The sequence below is a fragment of the Onychomys torridus genome, chromosome 10, assembly GCF_903995425.1.
Source record: "Onychomys torridus chromosome 10, mOncTor1.1, whole genome shotgun sequence".
In the NCBI taxonomy this organism is placed as follows: domain Eukaryota; kingdom Metazoa; phylum Chordata; class Mammalia; order Rodentia; family Cricetidae; genus Onychomys; species Onychomys torridus.
Genome location: NC_050452.1, coordinates 27151788 through 27168160, shown reverse-complemented (window position 1 = coordinate 27168160; position 16373 = coordinate 27151788). Strand labels below are relative to the sequence as shown.

Sequence of the window (16373 nt, the reverse complement as noted above, 5' to 3'; positions counted from 1 at the left end):
TATTGGTACAGCTAGGCACAGGACCACAGTAGGCAGAGGAACCATGCTCCCCGCTCCCAGGTCTCATCTTCATGGATGTAGCTTGCTTGTTTCCAGGCTTTCTCCTTTGCCCAAGAGAGGCCAGGCTTAGTCCTCTTTCTCCAGTAACCAGTGTAGAAATGAGAAGGAAGGTTCTAAAGCACGCTGCCTCCCCGGGAGCCAGCTGGTGAGGAGGAGTCCTCTCTCTCAGGAACGAGCTGGGCCACATGTCCTTGTACCATGCCTCTCCCACCTCCATCCCACAAGCCTGTTGTGCGCAATCCACACCTCTTGCCCCCCTGCCCCAATTCTAATAATCATGCAAACTTCTCAGTTTAGGTTCTACAGTTTGGAAGGCCAGGTCAAGTCCTTAACTCATCACATAGCCTCACCACAAACTGTGGGGTGGGTGTCATTGTGCCATTCACAGACAAGGAAGCCAAGACAGCAAGCCGGGCTCTTAGCCTTCAGCACCTCCTCCTCTCCTGGGGACATGGAGACAGATTGGCTCTGACGGTGACATGCCCAACTGAGAGAATCCCCCCCACTTCTCAGACCTCTGTTTGCTCTTCAACCCACATAATTATAGAGAACAATGGTGGCTAATCCAAGAACACCTAGGGCTTAGCGGGCCTTGGCTTCCCTTCCTTTCTTCTACCAGGAAACTAAGGACTCTGGGAAAATACCCTCTAGAGCAGTGGTTCTCAACTTGTGGGTCCTGACCCCTGGGGAGGTGTCAAATGACCTTTTCTCAGGGGTCTCACGTCAGATATCTCGCATATCCGATATTTACATTACAATTCATAAAAGTCGCAAAATTAGTTATGCAGTAGCTCCTGAAATAATCTATGGCTGGGGTCACCGCGACATGAACTGCATTAAAGGGTGGCAGCATTAGGAAGGTTGAGAACCAACTGCTCTAGCGAGAAAATGGCGAGCTCAGTATCAGTAAAACCAAGTACAAGGGCAAATGCTGCACCCTACAAGATCCAGCAAGTTCTAGAACCTCTGTGCTTAGTTCCCTCACCTATGACATGGGTCAGTAAAGAGCTCACAACCAAACAAAAAAGCTCACTTCTCAGGGCTGTGAGGGCGCCCAGGAGTTGACGTGATTCAGCACAGGCTGCTCTCTCCTCCTTTCCTGGAGCATTGGTTAAAGTGGAGGTTCCACTCCAAACACCAGAGATCAGAGATCGTTGTTACTGCTGCATGAACATTCGTCACCACCTCCAACACCCCCCTCCCCCCAAAAAAACACACTCCAAGGGCTGGGCATCTTGGGAGCCACTCCCTTTCAAGGCTGCTCTTGAGGGTGTAAATCTCCTTAAATGCTGCCTCCGGGCACCGGTCTTACTTCAGCTTTATCCTAGCCCTGCCCACATACCTTCCTCATCTGAAAGGCTGGCCATCACTGCCCACATCTTCACTAACACCGGAAACTCAAGTATCAGCCCAAGTCCTTCCTTGCCTTCACCCTGACCCGGGCCTTCAGGAAGTCTATGTCTATGGTGTTTCTCCATTGCAGACCTGTCACCCAAGTTCAAAATCTTTCCAGGGGCTTCTCGGTGCTAGAGAAACTGAGGAAACCTATAGCCCAGGCTGGCCTCAAACTCACGGCAGTCCTCCCATTTCAGGCTCCTGAGCACCAAAATTACATGAGCCACCACCATGCCCGGATGCATTCCTCCTGATTCTGTGTGCTCCCTTTGTCCCTGCTAATTCCTATGCCAATCTTCCTCTCTCGCACACCCTCCTCCCCAAGCTGCTCCCAATACCTGTGATAGGCTTTCCTAAAGCTGGGTATCTTCCCTTTCTGACACTCCCCACAACGCATACCACAGCATGTTTGGAGTAACTGTGGGACTTCCCTCTCCCTCATCACACTGGACTGTGAGTCCCATCCTAACAGATCTGGGCTGTTTTTGTTTACTGCAGTATTCCAAATTACCACGAAAGAAATAGCTGGGTCAGTGCTTGTTGGATTGAACCATCGGCGAGGACTAAGCCCAGACACTTGCCTAATCATGGGCAGGGGATCATATACTCTGATTTGCTCGGGGAAGACCAAGTGTTCACCTGTCACTCCTGCACAGTAATAATGGTGTCCCTGGTCACTCTCAAATGTCCCAGCTTAGTGACATGTCATTTGATCAGCTCAGCTGTTAGGAAGGCGAAAGGGTTGACTCCAAAGATTCCGCTCTTTTCCCGTCTTGCATTCATTCCCATTTTTCTCCAAAGCAGCCAAAGCATTCTCTTGCTTCTGAAACCTTTCTTCTTACATATTCCCCCTGCATTCCCCCCTCCCACCAATACATGACCATTTCACTGCAGAAGTATACTCCTAGAGGGTTGCCATGGCAAGCTAGTGATTCACTACCCTAGAAACAGTTGCCTAGGAAATGAGTGACGTCACTTCCAGGAGATGGTTTCCATAGTAACCATCTTGGTGGAATTCAGGGGGTGGCCATGAAAGTGAAGTGGGAGGAAGCCAGTTGCAGAAAAGACAAATGTAAGGAACAGAAGGAAATGGGGAGGGGGAGGTACGGGAGGAAAAGGCCAGGAAGAAGATGGGGACCTTGCTAGAGCAGCTGACAATACAGATCTCAGGAATGGAAAAGCCTCCAGAGACCACCAAAGGCAGCAAGCTACGAGGCTAGGACTTAGAGCCACACCACTGGTTTAGAAGCGATGCCAACTCTGAGACTTCCATATGGCAGACAGGTGACAAAATAAGATTCCCTTCAGTCACTTTTAAAAGTATTTATTTATTTGAGGGAGACTCGTGCCATGGTCCACATGTGGACAGAGGACAACAGTTCTCTCCTATCATGTGGGTTCCGGGAATCAGGACGTCAGTGCCTTTACCTGCTGAGCCATTTCAATGTCCAGTGTCACCTTCCTAAAATCCCAACCTCATGCATAAATCCAGTAAATTGTGAATTGTGTCACAGCAGGGGGGAACCGAATGACATTTTCCTCTTCTTTTTATCGTATCTACATATACACACGATTGAGCATTAGCCCTGTAAGAACAAGGCTCATGTCTGTCAATTGACAGAGGCATCTCAAGCCACCCACCCAGTGTTTACCACGTAGTAGCCATTCAATGGGATCACTGGGTAGAGACGGGCTGATAAATGTCATTGTGTGGTACAGAGCCATAGCCCTAGACCCCCAAAATGGGTTCACAGTAGCTGTCAGGGAGAAGGGAGATCATAGATAGAATCTGGATAGTCATTCCAGGAGCGGTAAAGATGTGTACAAGTAAGGGAGCAGGGTAAGGGAGGTGGCTCAGTCAACAAAGGGACTGTCCCACAAGCACAAGGGTTTGGTCACTCAAAACCCATGTAAAAAAGCCAGGAGTGACAGCCCATGCCTTTAATCCCAGCGCTGGGGAGGCAGGGACAAAAAGAACCCGGGTGGTATACTAGTCCGTCACTCTAGCTGAATCAACGGACTCCAGTAAGGCACTCACTCTATCAAACAAATATGGTGGTGGGTGATAGAGGAAAACACCTGATACCAACATGCACACACATGCGCACCCCATACATGAACGTTAGACGTAGCTGGGCTTCATCTGGTGCTACTGTTTCCATCTGCCACGGTGTTGGCTACAGCATAACCTTCCTCAGTGGAAATCAGCAAAGCTTGGAAGGAAAAGCACGAAGGTCCTGATGTCAGGACACGCCCAGGATGTTGGCAGGACACTGAGAAGCCAATGAGGTTGAAAGGGCAATGTAACAGAGCGACAGAAGACTGGCAAGCAAAGGGGTCTTACCAAAGATGCCTCCTCTTTAACAACTCTCGGTCCTTTGGAGTTTTAAAATTGTTTCTGTGCACACACAAAGGCAACATGGTGTTATGAGAAAGCAAGGACCTTGGAAGTCTTGCAAAACAGCATGCTAGGCTGCCTCTGGCTGTTCAACCTTAGCAAAGTCGTCACTTTTCTTTTCCTCAGTTCTAGGGATAGAACCCAGTACCTTGTTAACGTTAGGCCACTAAGTTACATCCTCAGCCCTCCAACTTTTTGTTTTGGGTTTTTGTTTGGGTTTCTCTGTGTAGCCCTGGCTGTCCTGTAACTTGATCTGTAGCCCAGGCTGGCCTCGAACTCAGAGATCTGCCTGCCTCTGCCTCCCAAGTGCTGGAGTTGAAAGCAATTGTGAAGAGCCCAACATGGATGCTGGGAATCAAACTATTAATTATCTCAGAAGCTGTACCTATTTTTAACTACCAAACCATCTCCCCAGCCTGAACTAAAGCCTCATTTACAAAGGTGATTAGCTCACAGAAGGTAGTCAGCAAGCGTGATTCCCCTTCGTTCCTGACATATTCGGTCCTCCACACTAGCCTAGGCACTTACAGCTTGGGGGGGGGGGGGGGGGTGAACCTGGCACTATTTCATCTTCAGCTCACTCAACCTTGTGGACCTCCTGCTGTTCTAGACACCCTCAAGGTCCACAGTCCAGTGGCAGTGGAGAAACCACTTAGGACCACTAAGACTGACCCAAAGTTACCTAGCAGTGCAAAGCAAAGAGCAGGCTTCCAGCCAGGTCAGAGGATTCCAGAGTATTTTGTGACATCTTGAGGGAAAATAGTCCTGTGTATAGGATGTCAGCTTGGAGGAGGGAAGCAGCAGAGGCTGACACTGGTGTCATCTTTCTGGGGTCTACTCTCAGACAAGGGATCAAAACGACCATAACTTAGGAGCCATGACGTAAGGCAGCTCCAGATTTAAAATGTTTGTCAGCCCCAAACACCTGAACTTGAATGACCTTTCTGTTGTGGCCCCCCAACTAGCTGGACTGTAGGCACGTTGCTATACCCATCTTGTTTGTTTTTTGGAGCTGAGGACCGAACCCAGGGCCTTGTGCTTGCTAGGCAAGCGCTCTACCACTGAGCTAAATCCCCAACCCCAGCTATACCCATCTTAACAGCCCACTTTGGGCATTTTGTTTTGAGTAAGCTCTCGTGTATTCCAGACTGAGCTGGAGCTGTGTAGCTGTTTCCAATCCTCCACCAAAGTCCTAGGAATAGCAGGTATTTATTATGTGGTGCTGGGGATCCCACCTGAGGCTCACTCACATGAATCAAGCACTCTACCAACAAGCTGCATCCCTGCCCCAAGTCTGTTTTGACCTCAGCTTTACCTCTTTGAAGACAAGGGCTGTAAATGACATGGCTGATACCTAGTTTTCTCATGGCAAAAATATTAACATGCCTGTCATTCAGGATCACTGAAGATTCAGTGACTATACACATAAACTCCCAAAAGATATAGGTTTTTTGAAATGGTTTTTAATCAAATAGCCCAATGCCTGAAATCTATTTTAAAAATATTAAAAGATTATGTAAGTTTTTCTTGTGTAAAAGAAATACAGAGAAACCCTGTTTCGAAAAACAAACAACAACAACAAAAAAAATAGTAGACCTTCAACAGGCAGTAAACAGTATACCAGACAGGCAGTGGATCAGGCTACAGCAGCTTATAGCTCCCTCTTGGCTCCTCAAAAAGCCCCATTTAAGCAGGTGGATCTCCTGAGTTTGAGGCCAGCCTGGTCTACATAGTGAGCTCAAGGGCTACAATAGAGACAGTCTCAAAAAATGAACAGTAAAAGTTTTGAGGGAAAAAAAAGGAAAGTTTTAAGTATTTTTTTAAAATAAATAAAATTGCTTTTGAGATACCTGCTAGACTTCATACTCCCGAATTCAGTTCCTGGCACCCACACAGTAGAAAAGAATCGACTCCCACAAGCAGTCGTTTTTTTATCACCGAACATTAATCCACATACAAATCCCTATCCAATCTTTTTTAAGGGTCTCACTCTGTAGTCCTGGCTGTCCTGCAACTGCTCTATGGACCAGGCTGGCCTAAAACTGAGGGAGATCTGACTGCTTCTGCCTCCCAAGTGCTGGGATTAAAGGTGTACAACACTTGGCAAAAACTTTTTAAAGTGGTAGAGTGCTTGCCTAGCAAGCGCAAGGCCCGGGGTTCGATCCTCAGCTCCAAAAAAAAAAAACTTTTTAATCACTAAAACCTAATTCATGGACACAACTAACTAGCATTTTATATTTAATTGGAAAACGAGCCACTTACAAGCTCAGGGTCTACTGTCACTACTAAACACTGGTCAATCCTCAAGAGGACCAGCCACAACCCTCCAACAGACTAAATCCTACAGGGGTACCCTGCCACACAAGGCAGCAGCTTGCTTGGCTCATTTATAAGCATCAGTTAGCAAGGAGAGTGTCATTTCAAAGAAAACTAATGTGTGCTACAAAATATGTAATGGAATCAAGGGACAGGAAAGTCTGAATACATACTACCAATGCTACAATCTTTAAGAAACTCAAAACAGCTTCGTAGAAAGGGCAAAGGGGGTGTTGGGGGTGAGAATCAAAGCCAGGCACAGATAATATCCCCAAAGCAGCATTTATTTACTCTTTTAAGTCCAAAACATTTATTTTAGCAGTCTGGCATTTCATAACCACCCATCATGATTGACACAGGTTGACACACATGATGCTGTCAGGATACACAAGAACAATAGCCAAAGAGTTACAAAAAAATAAATCCATGATTCTTAATCACAACCCAAAAAAAAAGTTACACATATCAAAACTTCTGATGCACTGCATTGAAAAGAAAGTGTGCGCACGTCATCATTTTAAGAGAGGCACAGCAAGGGCTGCTGAAAGCTCACGTTAAACAGTCTATAAAGCTGATGGTGAAGGAACAAGGTGTCACTGTGTCAGTTTCCATTAGCTGAAGGAAGGGGTGAGAGGGTCGAATTCATTTTTGCATGCACAAGATGTACTGCTTAACAGAACACTATCAGCTTGTTTTAAATAGCAGCCATAGCCTGTGTTGGCTAATTCTCCTTTCTACACTCAATTACCATCACCTAGATTTGCCGGAGATCAACAGACATAATAAAATGCTTCATTCAGAACACACTTCTCTGCACAATTCAAAAGGGAATGCCCTGTGGCTCAAAGCAATCATCAGTCCAGCAAATGCCATGAAGGTTTATCTGAAACTGCTTCCCAAGGGACAGGAGGGCAGATCTGAACAGCTGTGCTGCCAATACAGACAGGTTTAGCACTAGATATAGTGATTGTGGCAAGGAAGAATCAGTGATGACGGGGGAGTGGGTGAAGGAAGGGCCAGGGACCTGAAGGGTCTTCAGTTGCCTTCTCCTGCTTCTTCATCCTGCTGGTCGCTCGTCCAGAGGGTGAGGTTGTCTCGCAGCAACTGCATGATGAGAGTGGAGTCCTTATAGGAATCCTCATTTAATGTGTCCAGCTCAGCTATGGCATCATCAAAGGCTTGTTTGGCTAAGAGGCAGGCCTGCTCCGGTGCATTCTGGATCTCATAGTAGAACACAGAAAAATTGAGGGCCAGGCCAAGCCGGATGGGGTGTGTTGGCTGCATGTGCTCTTTGCTGATTTCGAAGGCTTCCTTGTAGGCGGCCTCAGAAGCTTCAACCACACTGGTTTTCTTCTCCCCAGAAGCCACCTCGGCCAAGTAGCGGTAGTAATCGCCCTTCATTTTCAGGTAGAACACCTTGCTCTCATACTGGAAATCATTGCAGTTCTTGATGAGGAACTTGTCAAGCAGAGCCAAGACATCATTGCAAACTGTCTCCAGCTCCTTCTCAATCTTCTCCCGGTAAGCTTTAACTTTCTCCAACTTCTTTTCGTTTCCATCTGCCATGGTTTTCTGCTCAATGCTACTAATGACCCTCCAAGAAGATCGCCTGGCACCGACTACATTCTTGTAGGCCACAGAGAGAAGATTTCGATCTTCGTTAGACAGAGGTTCATTCAGCTCTGTCACCTGCAAAACACCAGAAGTAAACTTAAGAGGGCAAAGCCTAAGTATCTTGAAAATCATCCCTTCCTTCAATGTAATGAACAATCCTTTCCACAATGGAGCCAGGTATAGTGCCATAGGCCCATGATCTCAGCACTTCAACGTAATTAACAATCCTGTTCATAATGGAGACAGGCACAGTGGCCTATGCCTGTGATCTCAGTACTCAGGACATGATAGGGCCTAGGGTAATTCATAATTCAAGTCTGAGATGGCTCAGTGGTTGAGAGAGCTCGTTGCTCTTGCAGAGGACCAGTGTTTGGTTCCCAGTACTCACACCAGATGGTTCACAACTGCCTGTAACTCCAAGGCCAGGAAGATCTATCTCCCCCTTCCCCCCACATACACAAATACTTTTTTTTTTTTAAAGACAGGGTTTCTCTGTATAGCCCTGGCTGTCCTGGAGCTCACTCTGTAAACCAGGATGGCCTCAAACTCAAGAGATCCACCTGCCTCTGCCTCCCAGGAGCTGGGATTAAAGACATGCATCACTACCACTCAGCAAGAAAAAAATTTTTTTTAAATGATGTTCTCATCTTGGTAGAGAAATGACTGGGTATCATGTAAGGTACTACAGTGGTACACAATGCTAAAGATTTTGCTCTGTGGTACTCCCCACAGACACTTCCAGGCTTCACACAAACTCAAATGAAAAGTACATTTAGTAAACGCCCACCTCTGCTGAAAGGAAGCAATGCTACTTAGCAGTCATCTTTTTTTCCAAACTACATGATTAGACTCTAGGTGGCCATAAAATTTGGAAACACTTATTACTTTAATGGAAAAGTTCAATTTCACCAGCTACAACTTTTCTTGGTTTTCTATTTTATTTTTTGAGACAGGGTTTCTCTGTGTAGCCCTGGCTGTTCTGGAACTCACTTTGTAGAAGACCAGGTTGGCCTCGAACTCACTGAGATCTACCTGCCTCTCTGCTTCCCAAGTGCCAGGATTAAAGGTGTGTGCCACCACTGCCTGACAGCTTTTCTTGGTTTTCTATTATGCGAACTCCAAGTGAACCAGCTATACAGTTAGCAGAAAGAGCATCAGATTTTGTTTTGGGCTGAACTGTGTCCCCTAAAAACTTATGCTGAGGGCTGGAGAGATGGCTCAGAGGTTAAGAGCACCTGTCTGCTCTTCCAGAAGTCCTGAGTTCAATCCCAGGAACCACATGATGGCTCACAACCATCTGTTATGAGATCTGGTGCCCTCTTCTGTATACATAATAAATAAATAAATTTTTTTTTAAAAAACTTACATTGAAAACTTAATCTCTAGAACTTGCTAATGTGACCTTATATGGAAGCAAAATAAATAAATAAATATTTTTGGCTGGGGATTTAGCTCAGTGGTAGAGCACTTGCATAGCAAGTGCCAAGGCCCTGGGTTCAATCCTCAGCTCAAAAAAACATTTTTTTTCCTCCTAGACAGGACTTCCCTATGTAGCCCTGGCTGTCCTAGAATTTGCCCTGTAGAACAGGCTGGCCTTGAACTACACAGTGATCTATCTGCCTCTGCTTCCTGAGGGCTGGGATTAAAGGCATCTCTTCATTTCTTAAAAACAAGATGAATCAACAAAAACGGTCTCCATGTCAGCCTTTGGCTGTGCCGACTCTGAGCCCAACGGCACTCCTTCACCCATTCTCTGCTCTAAGATTACACACAGCATTATTAAAAGTCACAAATAACACAGTTTGCTGCGAATTCATTTATCTTCCTATGACACCATTTGCTTACTCAGAAATCTCTAGGGGCCTCCTCCCACTACTCATAAGGCAATAAACTGTGGATAAAAATAGACCTAGTGCCAAAAACAGAACAATGACTAAAATACTTAGAAGTTGTCATCTGGGAGATACCCACTATCAACGACAATACTGAATAAACAAAACTGCCCCAGGAGCCAAACATGGTAATACAGGCCCATAATCACAGCTACTCAGGAAGCTGAGGCAGGAGGATTGGTGAGCTCACCTGCTTCGGCTATGTCACAAGCTCAAGACCAGCAGAGATAACTAACATTATCCTAAGCTTAATGTTGGCCAAATGGAAAGTGACTCTCATATCGTTAGGGACTGACTTGTCTTTTTTTTTTGTAGACAGGGTTTCTCTGTGTAGTTTTGGAGCCTTTCCTGGAACTCACAGAGATCCACCTGCCTCTGCATCTGGAGTCCTGAGGCTCTTTGCCTTGCTTTTGCCGCCATCCAACTCCATTACTGCACACTACTGCCTCTAAGGCATAGAGATGGTGGCTTCAGAAGTCCTGCCCAGTTCTGATCATCCAAGTGTCAACACCCATGGCAGAAGAACAGAACATCAGTGAAGGAAGGAAACATGAAGAACACTAAAATGCTAGCTAGCATTAGGCTGCCTCCACAGGGACACTAGGGGACATCAGCTGACTAGTGTGCATGTGCATAGAGGCCAGAGGACAATTTCAGGAGCCATTCATCCGGCATCGCCCATCCTTGAGACCGTTGAGGCAGGGTCTCTCTCAACGGTTTGGAATTAACATGTAGTCTAGGTTAGATGACCAGTGAGCCTGTCTCAGCCTCCCCAGCTCTGGGATTACAAGCCATTTGTCCACCATCTGTTTTGTGCTATTTTTAATTTGTGGGTTCTGGGATCCATCTTAGGTCCTCATGTTTGTAAAACAGCACTTTACCAACTAAGCCATCTTCCCAGCCCCGACAAGTAAAATGTAACACTCAACTGATAGCTGCAACTGAAATTCAACCAATTTTTAATTCCTATACTGAAGAACACTCCTGGCTTTCATGGCAGGTAGGATTCAGACCTACATACTTCCTTTTTACATATGTCCACTGTAGCTAAGCCACAAGTGGTAGATTCTATTTTTAAGCAAATTTGGGCCGGGAGGTGGTGGCACACGCCTTTAATCCCAGCACTCGGGAGGCAGAGGCAGGTGGATCTTTGTGAGTTCGAGGCCAGCCTGGTCTCCAAAGCGAGTTCCAGGAAAGGCACAAAGCTACAGAGAAACCCTATCTTGAAAAAACAAAAACAAAAACAAATTTGACAGACACACTCAGTAAGTGTAACTGCTTAGGTAAGTCCACTTGCATGAGAACTCAACATTTCAAATTCTGACTTCACAACCATTTGACCAAGATGAGAAATTAACCACTGTAAAACAATAGTTACATGGACTAGCAGCTACTATCTATGAGTACCTACTAAGTAAAACAATAAATTACTCAAACTCGATGACTATGAAATGGAAAACAGAGCTAACACTCTAAAGCTTTTACTTTTTTCAGACAGGGTCTTACTGCGTAGCGAAGGCTAGTCTTGATCTCACAATTATCCTCAATTTCCCAAGTGCTGGGATTGCAGACATCAGCTAGCAAACTTAGCCCACACCACCTTTCTAAAGGAAAAGTGTAACCTCTACAGTTAACCTCAAATATAAAAAAAACCAAAGAGCACATTTCCCCCCCAAATAAGTAGTATGGCTCCCAGGAAAGCTTTCCAGGAGAGAATTTAAGAACCCACTGCAGACAGAACTCCTGCTTTCAGGGCAGGAAGGTTATGTATCTGTTTACCACCTGAAATCCCTCTTTCGGGTACAAGGGACAAAGCCAGAGCCCTGAGTATGCTAAGTGCTCTCCCACCCAACCCCAACCCTGGAGTAGCCTTTAACTGCAGCTATTACATGAATAATTAAATGTCTTCTTCCTTCCTCGGTTTAGATATTGGTAAGGAATTACATTTTGATGGCCAGCTAGAGGAAAACAGGTCTCTCCTAGTTTTCATTTACTTCAAACAGTACTAAAGTGGCTTTCACGGTAGACACATTCATGGTGGCTCAATCCCAGCACTCACAAGGCAGAGGCCAGCGTGGTTCACTTAGGGAGTTCCAAGCCAGATCGGGGAGTGTGCACAAGGCTACAGGGAGGAACTATGGGAGGCAAGGGGAGGGTGACAAATAGTGAGAGCTTGTCTCGGAAAATTTCCATATTGATGCATCCTAAAAGCCCACAAGATCATGTCTCCCCCCAGTCATTCAGTGGGACTCTCCTTTTACACACCACCTGCTTCTTTCCCCCTTCTCACCATCTCAGCCATTAGGAGCACAGGCCTTTGGCCTCTTCCTGTCCAACTCATGTTTCCTAAAATCAAATCCAACATTTCGCTATGTTCTGCCAACACTGTAAAAGACTGTAGCAGCTGGGTGTGGTGGCACAAGCCTGTAATGCAAGCATTCAGAGGTGCAAGCAAGAGGATCCTGGGTTTGAAGTAGGTAAGATTCTAGTAAGACTGTATAGCACTGTATGTTTGCATTTTATAATTTCATAATTACCATCTCTATTGTGATATAAATAACTTGGGGAATAAGACGACATGACAGAATTATGTCTACCTCTCTACCTATCACTATAGAAGTCTATAGTTTCTTTTTCCTGGTATCTCAGTCCTTCTACAATAACATTTAAATCTCACTTAATAAGCTTAGAGTCCACACTTCATGGAAGTGACTAGGTGAGATCAGGAAGGTTTTGAAGATCCATTTTTTTTTCTTTTGGTTTTTCGAGACAGAGTTTCTTTGTGTAGCTTTGCGCTTTTCCTGGATCTTGCTCAGTAGACCAGGCTGGCCTCAAACTCACAGAGATCCACTTGCCTCTGCTCCCGAGTGCTGGGATTGAAGGTGTGCGCCACCACCACCCAGTGAAGATCCATTTTTTATTAAGCTTCTGTGCAAACATTTTCTGACTCATGAGATGAGGCAGGAGTTATGATCTTCAACTGATTTGAAGCAACATCACTACTCCTAACCTATGGGGGTGGGGGAGGGGCAGTGTTGGGGCATCAAAACTGGGGCCCTCAGCATGCTAGCCAGCGGCTCTATCACCCGGGCTCCACCCTCAGCCTAAATTCTTAAAAGTTTACCACTACTGTCCTCCAGGTGACGCTGTTGGATTAAGAAACATTGTTATAGGCAATAAGACTAAACAATTTAAATTAAGAACTAAAAACAACCTTGAAGATTAAAGACAAAAACTGACTTGTTACTAACACCAATAGTCCTAATTTTATACTTCAGAGACCCTGCAGCCAGGAGCTGTAAGTTTCAAGGTCAGAGTAAAGGCACCTGCTCACTCCATCACACCAATACCCTAAATCCACCCTCTCCAGAACAGAACACTTACCTGCCTTTAAACTGCCTGAAAGAAAGCCCACATAAACCCAAAGGAAAGCCAGGCAGGGTGGTGCACACCAGTGATCCCAGGATTTGATAGGTAAAGGCAGGATCATCTGGAGTTCAAGGCCAGCCTAGGATACATGAAACCTATCTAAGAGAAGGAAAAAACCAACATAAGTATCCTAGAATTCACTCTTCCCAAAAGCGTCAGTGTTTATGAATGAATGGCCTATTAACAGTAAAAATTTCATCTACAAAGTACACCAACAGGCAAAATGAGATTGTTCTCCACTTAACTAAAATATATCCCCCACTAATACAGGTGGCAAACATTAACTCTGGCAGGAAACAATTCCTCTTATTTTTTTAAAGTTAACTTGAGGGAATGTTTTAATCTCAAATTTGATGGTACAAATAATAAATTACCAGTTAAGTGTCTTTTCCAACCCATGAATCATTTCAGACATGGATTATAAATTTTTAACACACTCAAAGGTCCATTAGCTTGTAAAATGTTACCTTAATGCCCTAGAGAGCATCTGTGAATACAAGTAGGAAATTGCAGAATATTTTCCAAGCCAACTCAGAAAAAGCAGAGGACCTTCACCTTCACCACCACCACCCCACCCCACCCTGCTGAAACCATGTATTTTGTTCTGGTAACATCTCTCTATTCTTTCCTTATTTCCCACATCAGGATAGTTGATAGCTTCAGATACATGATAGCCACTTTCCCTTAGCTTTATTTAATTCATCTTCATTTAAGCCCCATCCTTCTCTTCTCTCAACACCTTTATCTCCTAAAACTACAACCTTCAAATCCCACTCACTCACAGTGAGCAAAGGCCTCATTCAGGAGTCCAGGGAGAGGCCTCAACTTGCACAACCCCAGAACCATTTGGTGACTTGGTGTGCAGATAGGGGTGGCTTTCAAGATGTACGTTAGTGATTACAGTCTTGTCTCCAAAAATTTGCAAAATTGCATTTTAAATTAGTGTTCATAAAGGAAGAATCTGCAATTTCTAGTAAGTCCAGACCCCAAACCTAGAACATCCCCTGGTATAAATGAAGAGCTTCTGTCTACTCAGAACAGCACAGCATCATGCTGAAGTCAGTATCACCAATGAATCAACAAATGGGCTGTGATGTCGCTGGCTTCCAGAGACATTTTGCTGAATGTGTAACAGGGCACTAGAGGAAAGATAACTTGATTATCGTTCTTACCTGGGAAATCCTAAATGTTGGCCTCAATTTTTTATTTCATGTAGTATCAAAATAAAATTTCCAAATTATATTTGTAGAAAGTATCTCCCGCTTTTTTTTTTTTTTTTTTAAGAATCCTTTCAAAGGCCAGTTATAGAACATATGAGCTACAATCTAGGGCAGTTAATACTAATTTAAGTCAGCTGAAAACTGCCCCTAGGTCTGCTTAAAAGGCCAATTTCTGAGTCTCACTCCCAAAATAAAGGCTAAGGTGGAATCCAAGGGAATTCTCCCCAGGCTTAGGAGGTTTACCCAAGACCAACAGAACGTAATAGCCACGCTTGCACTTCTCCCACTGTGTGACCTTGACAAGAAATACCCATCTAGACAAAACCCAGGACAATGTGAAGAGTGGTCTATAGTGAGGTGGTAACCAGAATTCAAACACTCGGATAGGCAGGTAGGCTAATCTACTTGTACTTGCTAGGGTGTGGCTGGGCATGTCTCCTTTACCGGAAATCAAGCTCCAGAATCCATCTATGAGGGTCTCAGGAATGCAAAGGCCCGGGTTCGCTTCGTTTTCGTCCCGTCTCCAGGCAGACATGCTGCTTTGAACGCTGGGCTATTAAGAAGGAACCCACGCCCTCCTTCGCGCCCATGACTCCTGGAAAAGGGGTCTTGGCACAACAAAGCCAGACCCGAGGTGTGGAAAATGGGAAAGAACCAGCGTCAGGCAAGCAGAGCAAACGGGGTCGTGGCGGTGGAAACCGGGAGCCGGACGGGTCTCCGCTCGCTGATGATTCTTTATTGCAAGGGGAGCACGTTCCGCCTCGGGTCGGGCAGAAGGGTCTAGACGCAGGACTGCCATTTCCTCGTGCGCCCCCTCCCCCACCGGGGCTCCGGGCTCGGAGACCGCGACCCCCGCCCGCCAGCCTCCCAGGGGGAGGAGAGACCCCGCCCCGGCCGGGCCTCAGGAAATGCAGAGCCCGGCGGCGGCCGCCGCGCCCAAAAGGTGGCCGTGCGCGGGGAGGGAGCCGCCGCCCAGGCCCGGGCCCGGGCCCGCCCCAACAGCCCCCCGGCCGCCCGGCTCCCGGTGCGCTCACCGCCTTCATGGCGGAGGCCATGTCGTCGTAGCGCTCCGCCTGCTCCGCCAGTCGCGCCCGCTGCAGCAGCTGCTCTCGGTCCCCCATGTCGCTCGCGACTCGGCCTGGCCTCGCGCGCCCGCACCGCCTGCCTGCCTGCCTGCTCGCTCGCTCGCTCGCTCGCCCGCCTGCTCGCCCGCTTCCCGGCCGCCGCAGCGCACGCGCACTGGCTCGCCGGCTGGCGGGAGGCTGCAGGCTGCGCCGCCGCTCGCGCCCTCTCGCTGGCTGGCTGCACGCGCAGTGGCGAGGACCGCCGAGAGAGGACGGGGAGCGCCGCGGGCGGGCGGGAGGGCGGGCAGGAGGGCGGGCGGGAGGGCGGGAGGGCGGGGAGAACGCGACCACGCCTGCGCACTCGCAGCGGCCCGCCGGGAGCCGCGGGGAGGGGGGGGGGGGGTGGAGAGGGAGGCGGGGCGGCCCAGCCCTAACGGTCTTTTGAAGGTGACGTCATCTGCCATAAATAGCCGCGGCCAGGGCCGCGCGGGAGAGCCGCGCAGGCGCCCTAGGAGTGCTGCATTTTACCGCCGCAGTGTCGGGAGGGAGGGGCGCGGCAGGGGCGCGGCGGCGGCGGCGGCGGCGGTTCCGCTGGCGGGCGTTGGCGCAGCAAAGCGCCACCGAACCCGCGTTGGCGCTCAGGCTTGAGAAGCGTGCTACCGGCCAAGAACCGAGTGTGGGGAAGCCGCGGGCCCCGGGGAGGGACGGCTGTGCTCGGCGCCGCCACACCCAGCGCTCGGGTCAGCTCTGGCGGCGGCCGGGGTGGATCCAGCCTTGGGGGACAGCCCCGCAGAGACACGCGCTATAGCACCCTCCATACTGCACCCTGAGAAGTGGCTTTCGTAGGCCTGGGTAGCCGGGCACAGCTTAACGTTCACGGCAGTCCTACGAGGAGCTGGTCCGGTGCTGAGCCTTAACCGGCACAGCAGGCCCCCTTCGGTGCGCAGGTTTGCAGTGCAAGCCACGACCCAGGCCCTACCCTGTT

At 47.6% G+C, this 16373-nt stretch overlaps 1 protein-coding gene across 1 annotated transcript; it reads right to left on the bottom strand.

The window, feature by feature from the left end:
* Positions 1-6432: 6432 nt before the first annotated feature.
* On the bottom strand, positions 6433-15699 carry Ywhah (tyrosine 3-monooxygenase/tryptophan 5-monooxygenase activation protein eta). The gene is made up of 2 exons (XM_036201004.1): positions 15359-15699; positions 6433-7858 (listed from the first exon to the last, which is right to left on the bottom strand). Exons 1-2 carry the CDS (start codon positions 15443-15445, stop codon positions 7205-7207), a joined length of 741 nt encoding a protein of 246 aa, XP_036056897.1. The 5' UTR covers positions 15446-15699; the 3' UTR covers positions 6433-7204.
* Between the last annotated feature and the right edge of the window lie 674 nt (positions 15700-16373).

Coding starts and splice junctions, on each gene's coding strand:
- Ywhah (XM_036201004.1), bottom strand. CDS start 15,445: ATGGGGGACCGAGAGCAGCTGCTGCAGCGGGCGCGACTGGCGGAGCAG. Junction 7,859..15,358: donor TGGCCTCCGCCATGAAGGCG/GTGAGCGCACCG, acceptor GGTGTTTTGCAG/GTGACAGAGCTGAATGAACC.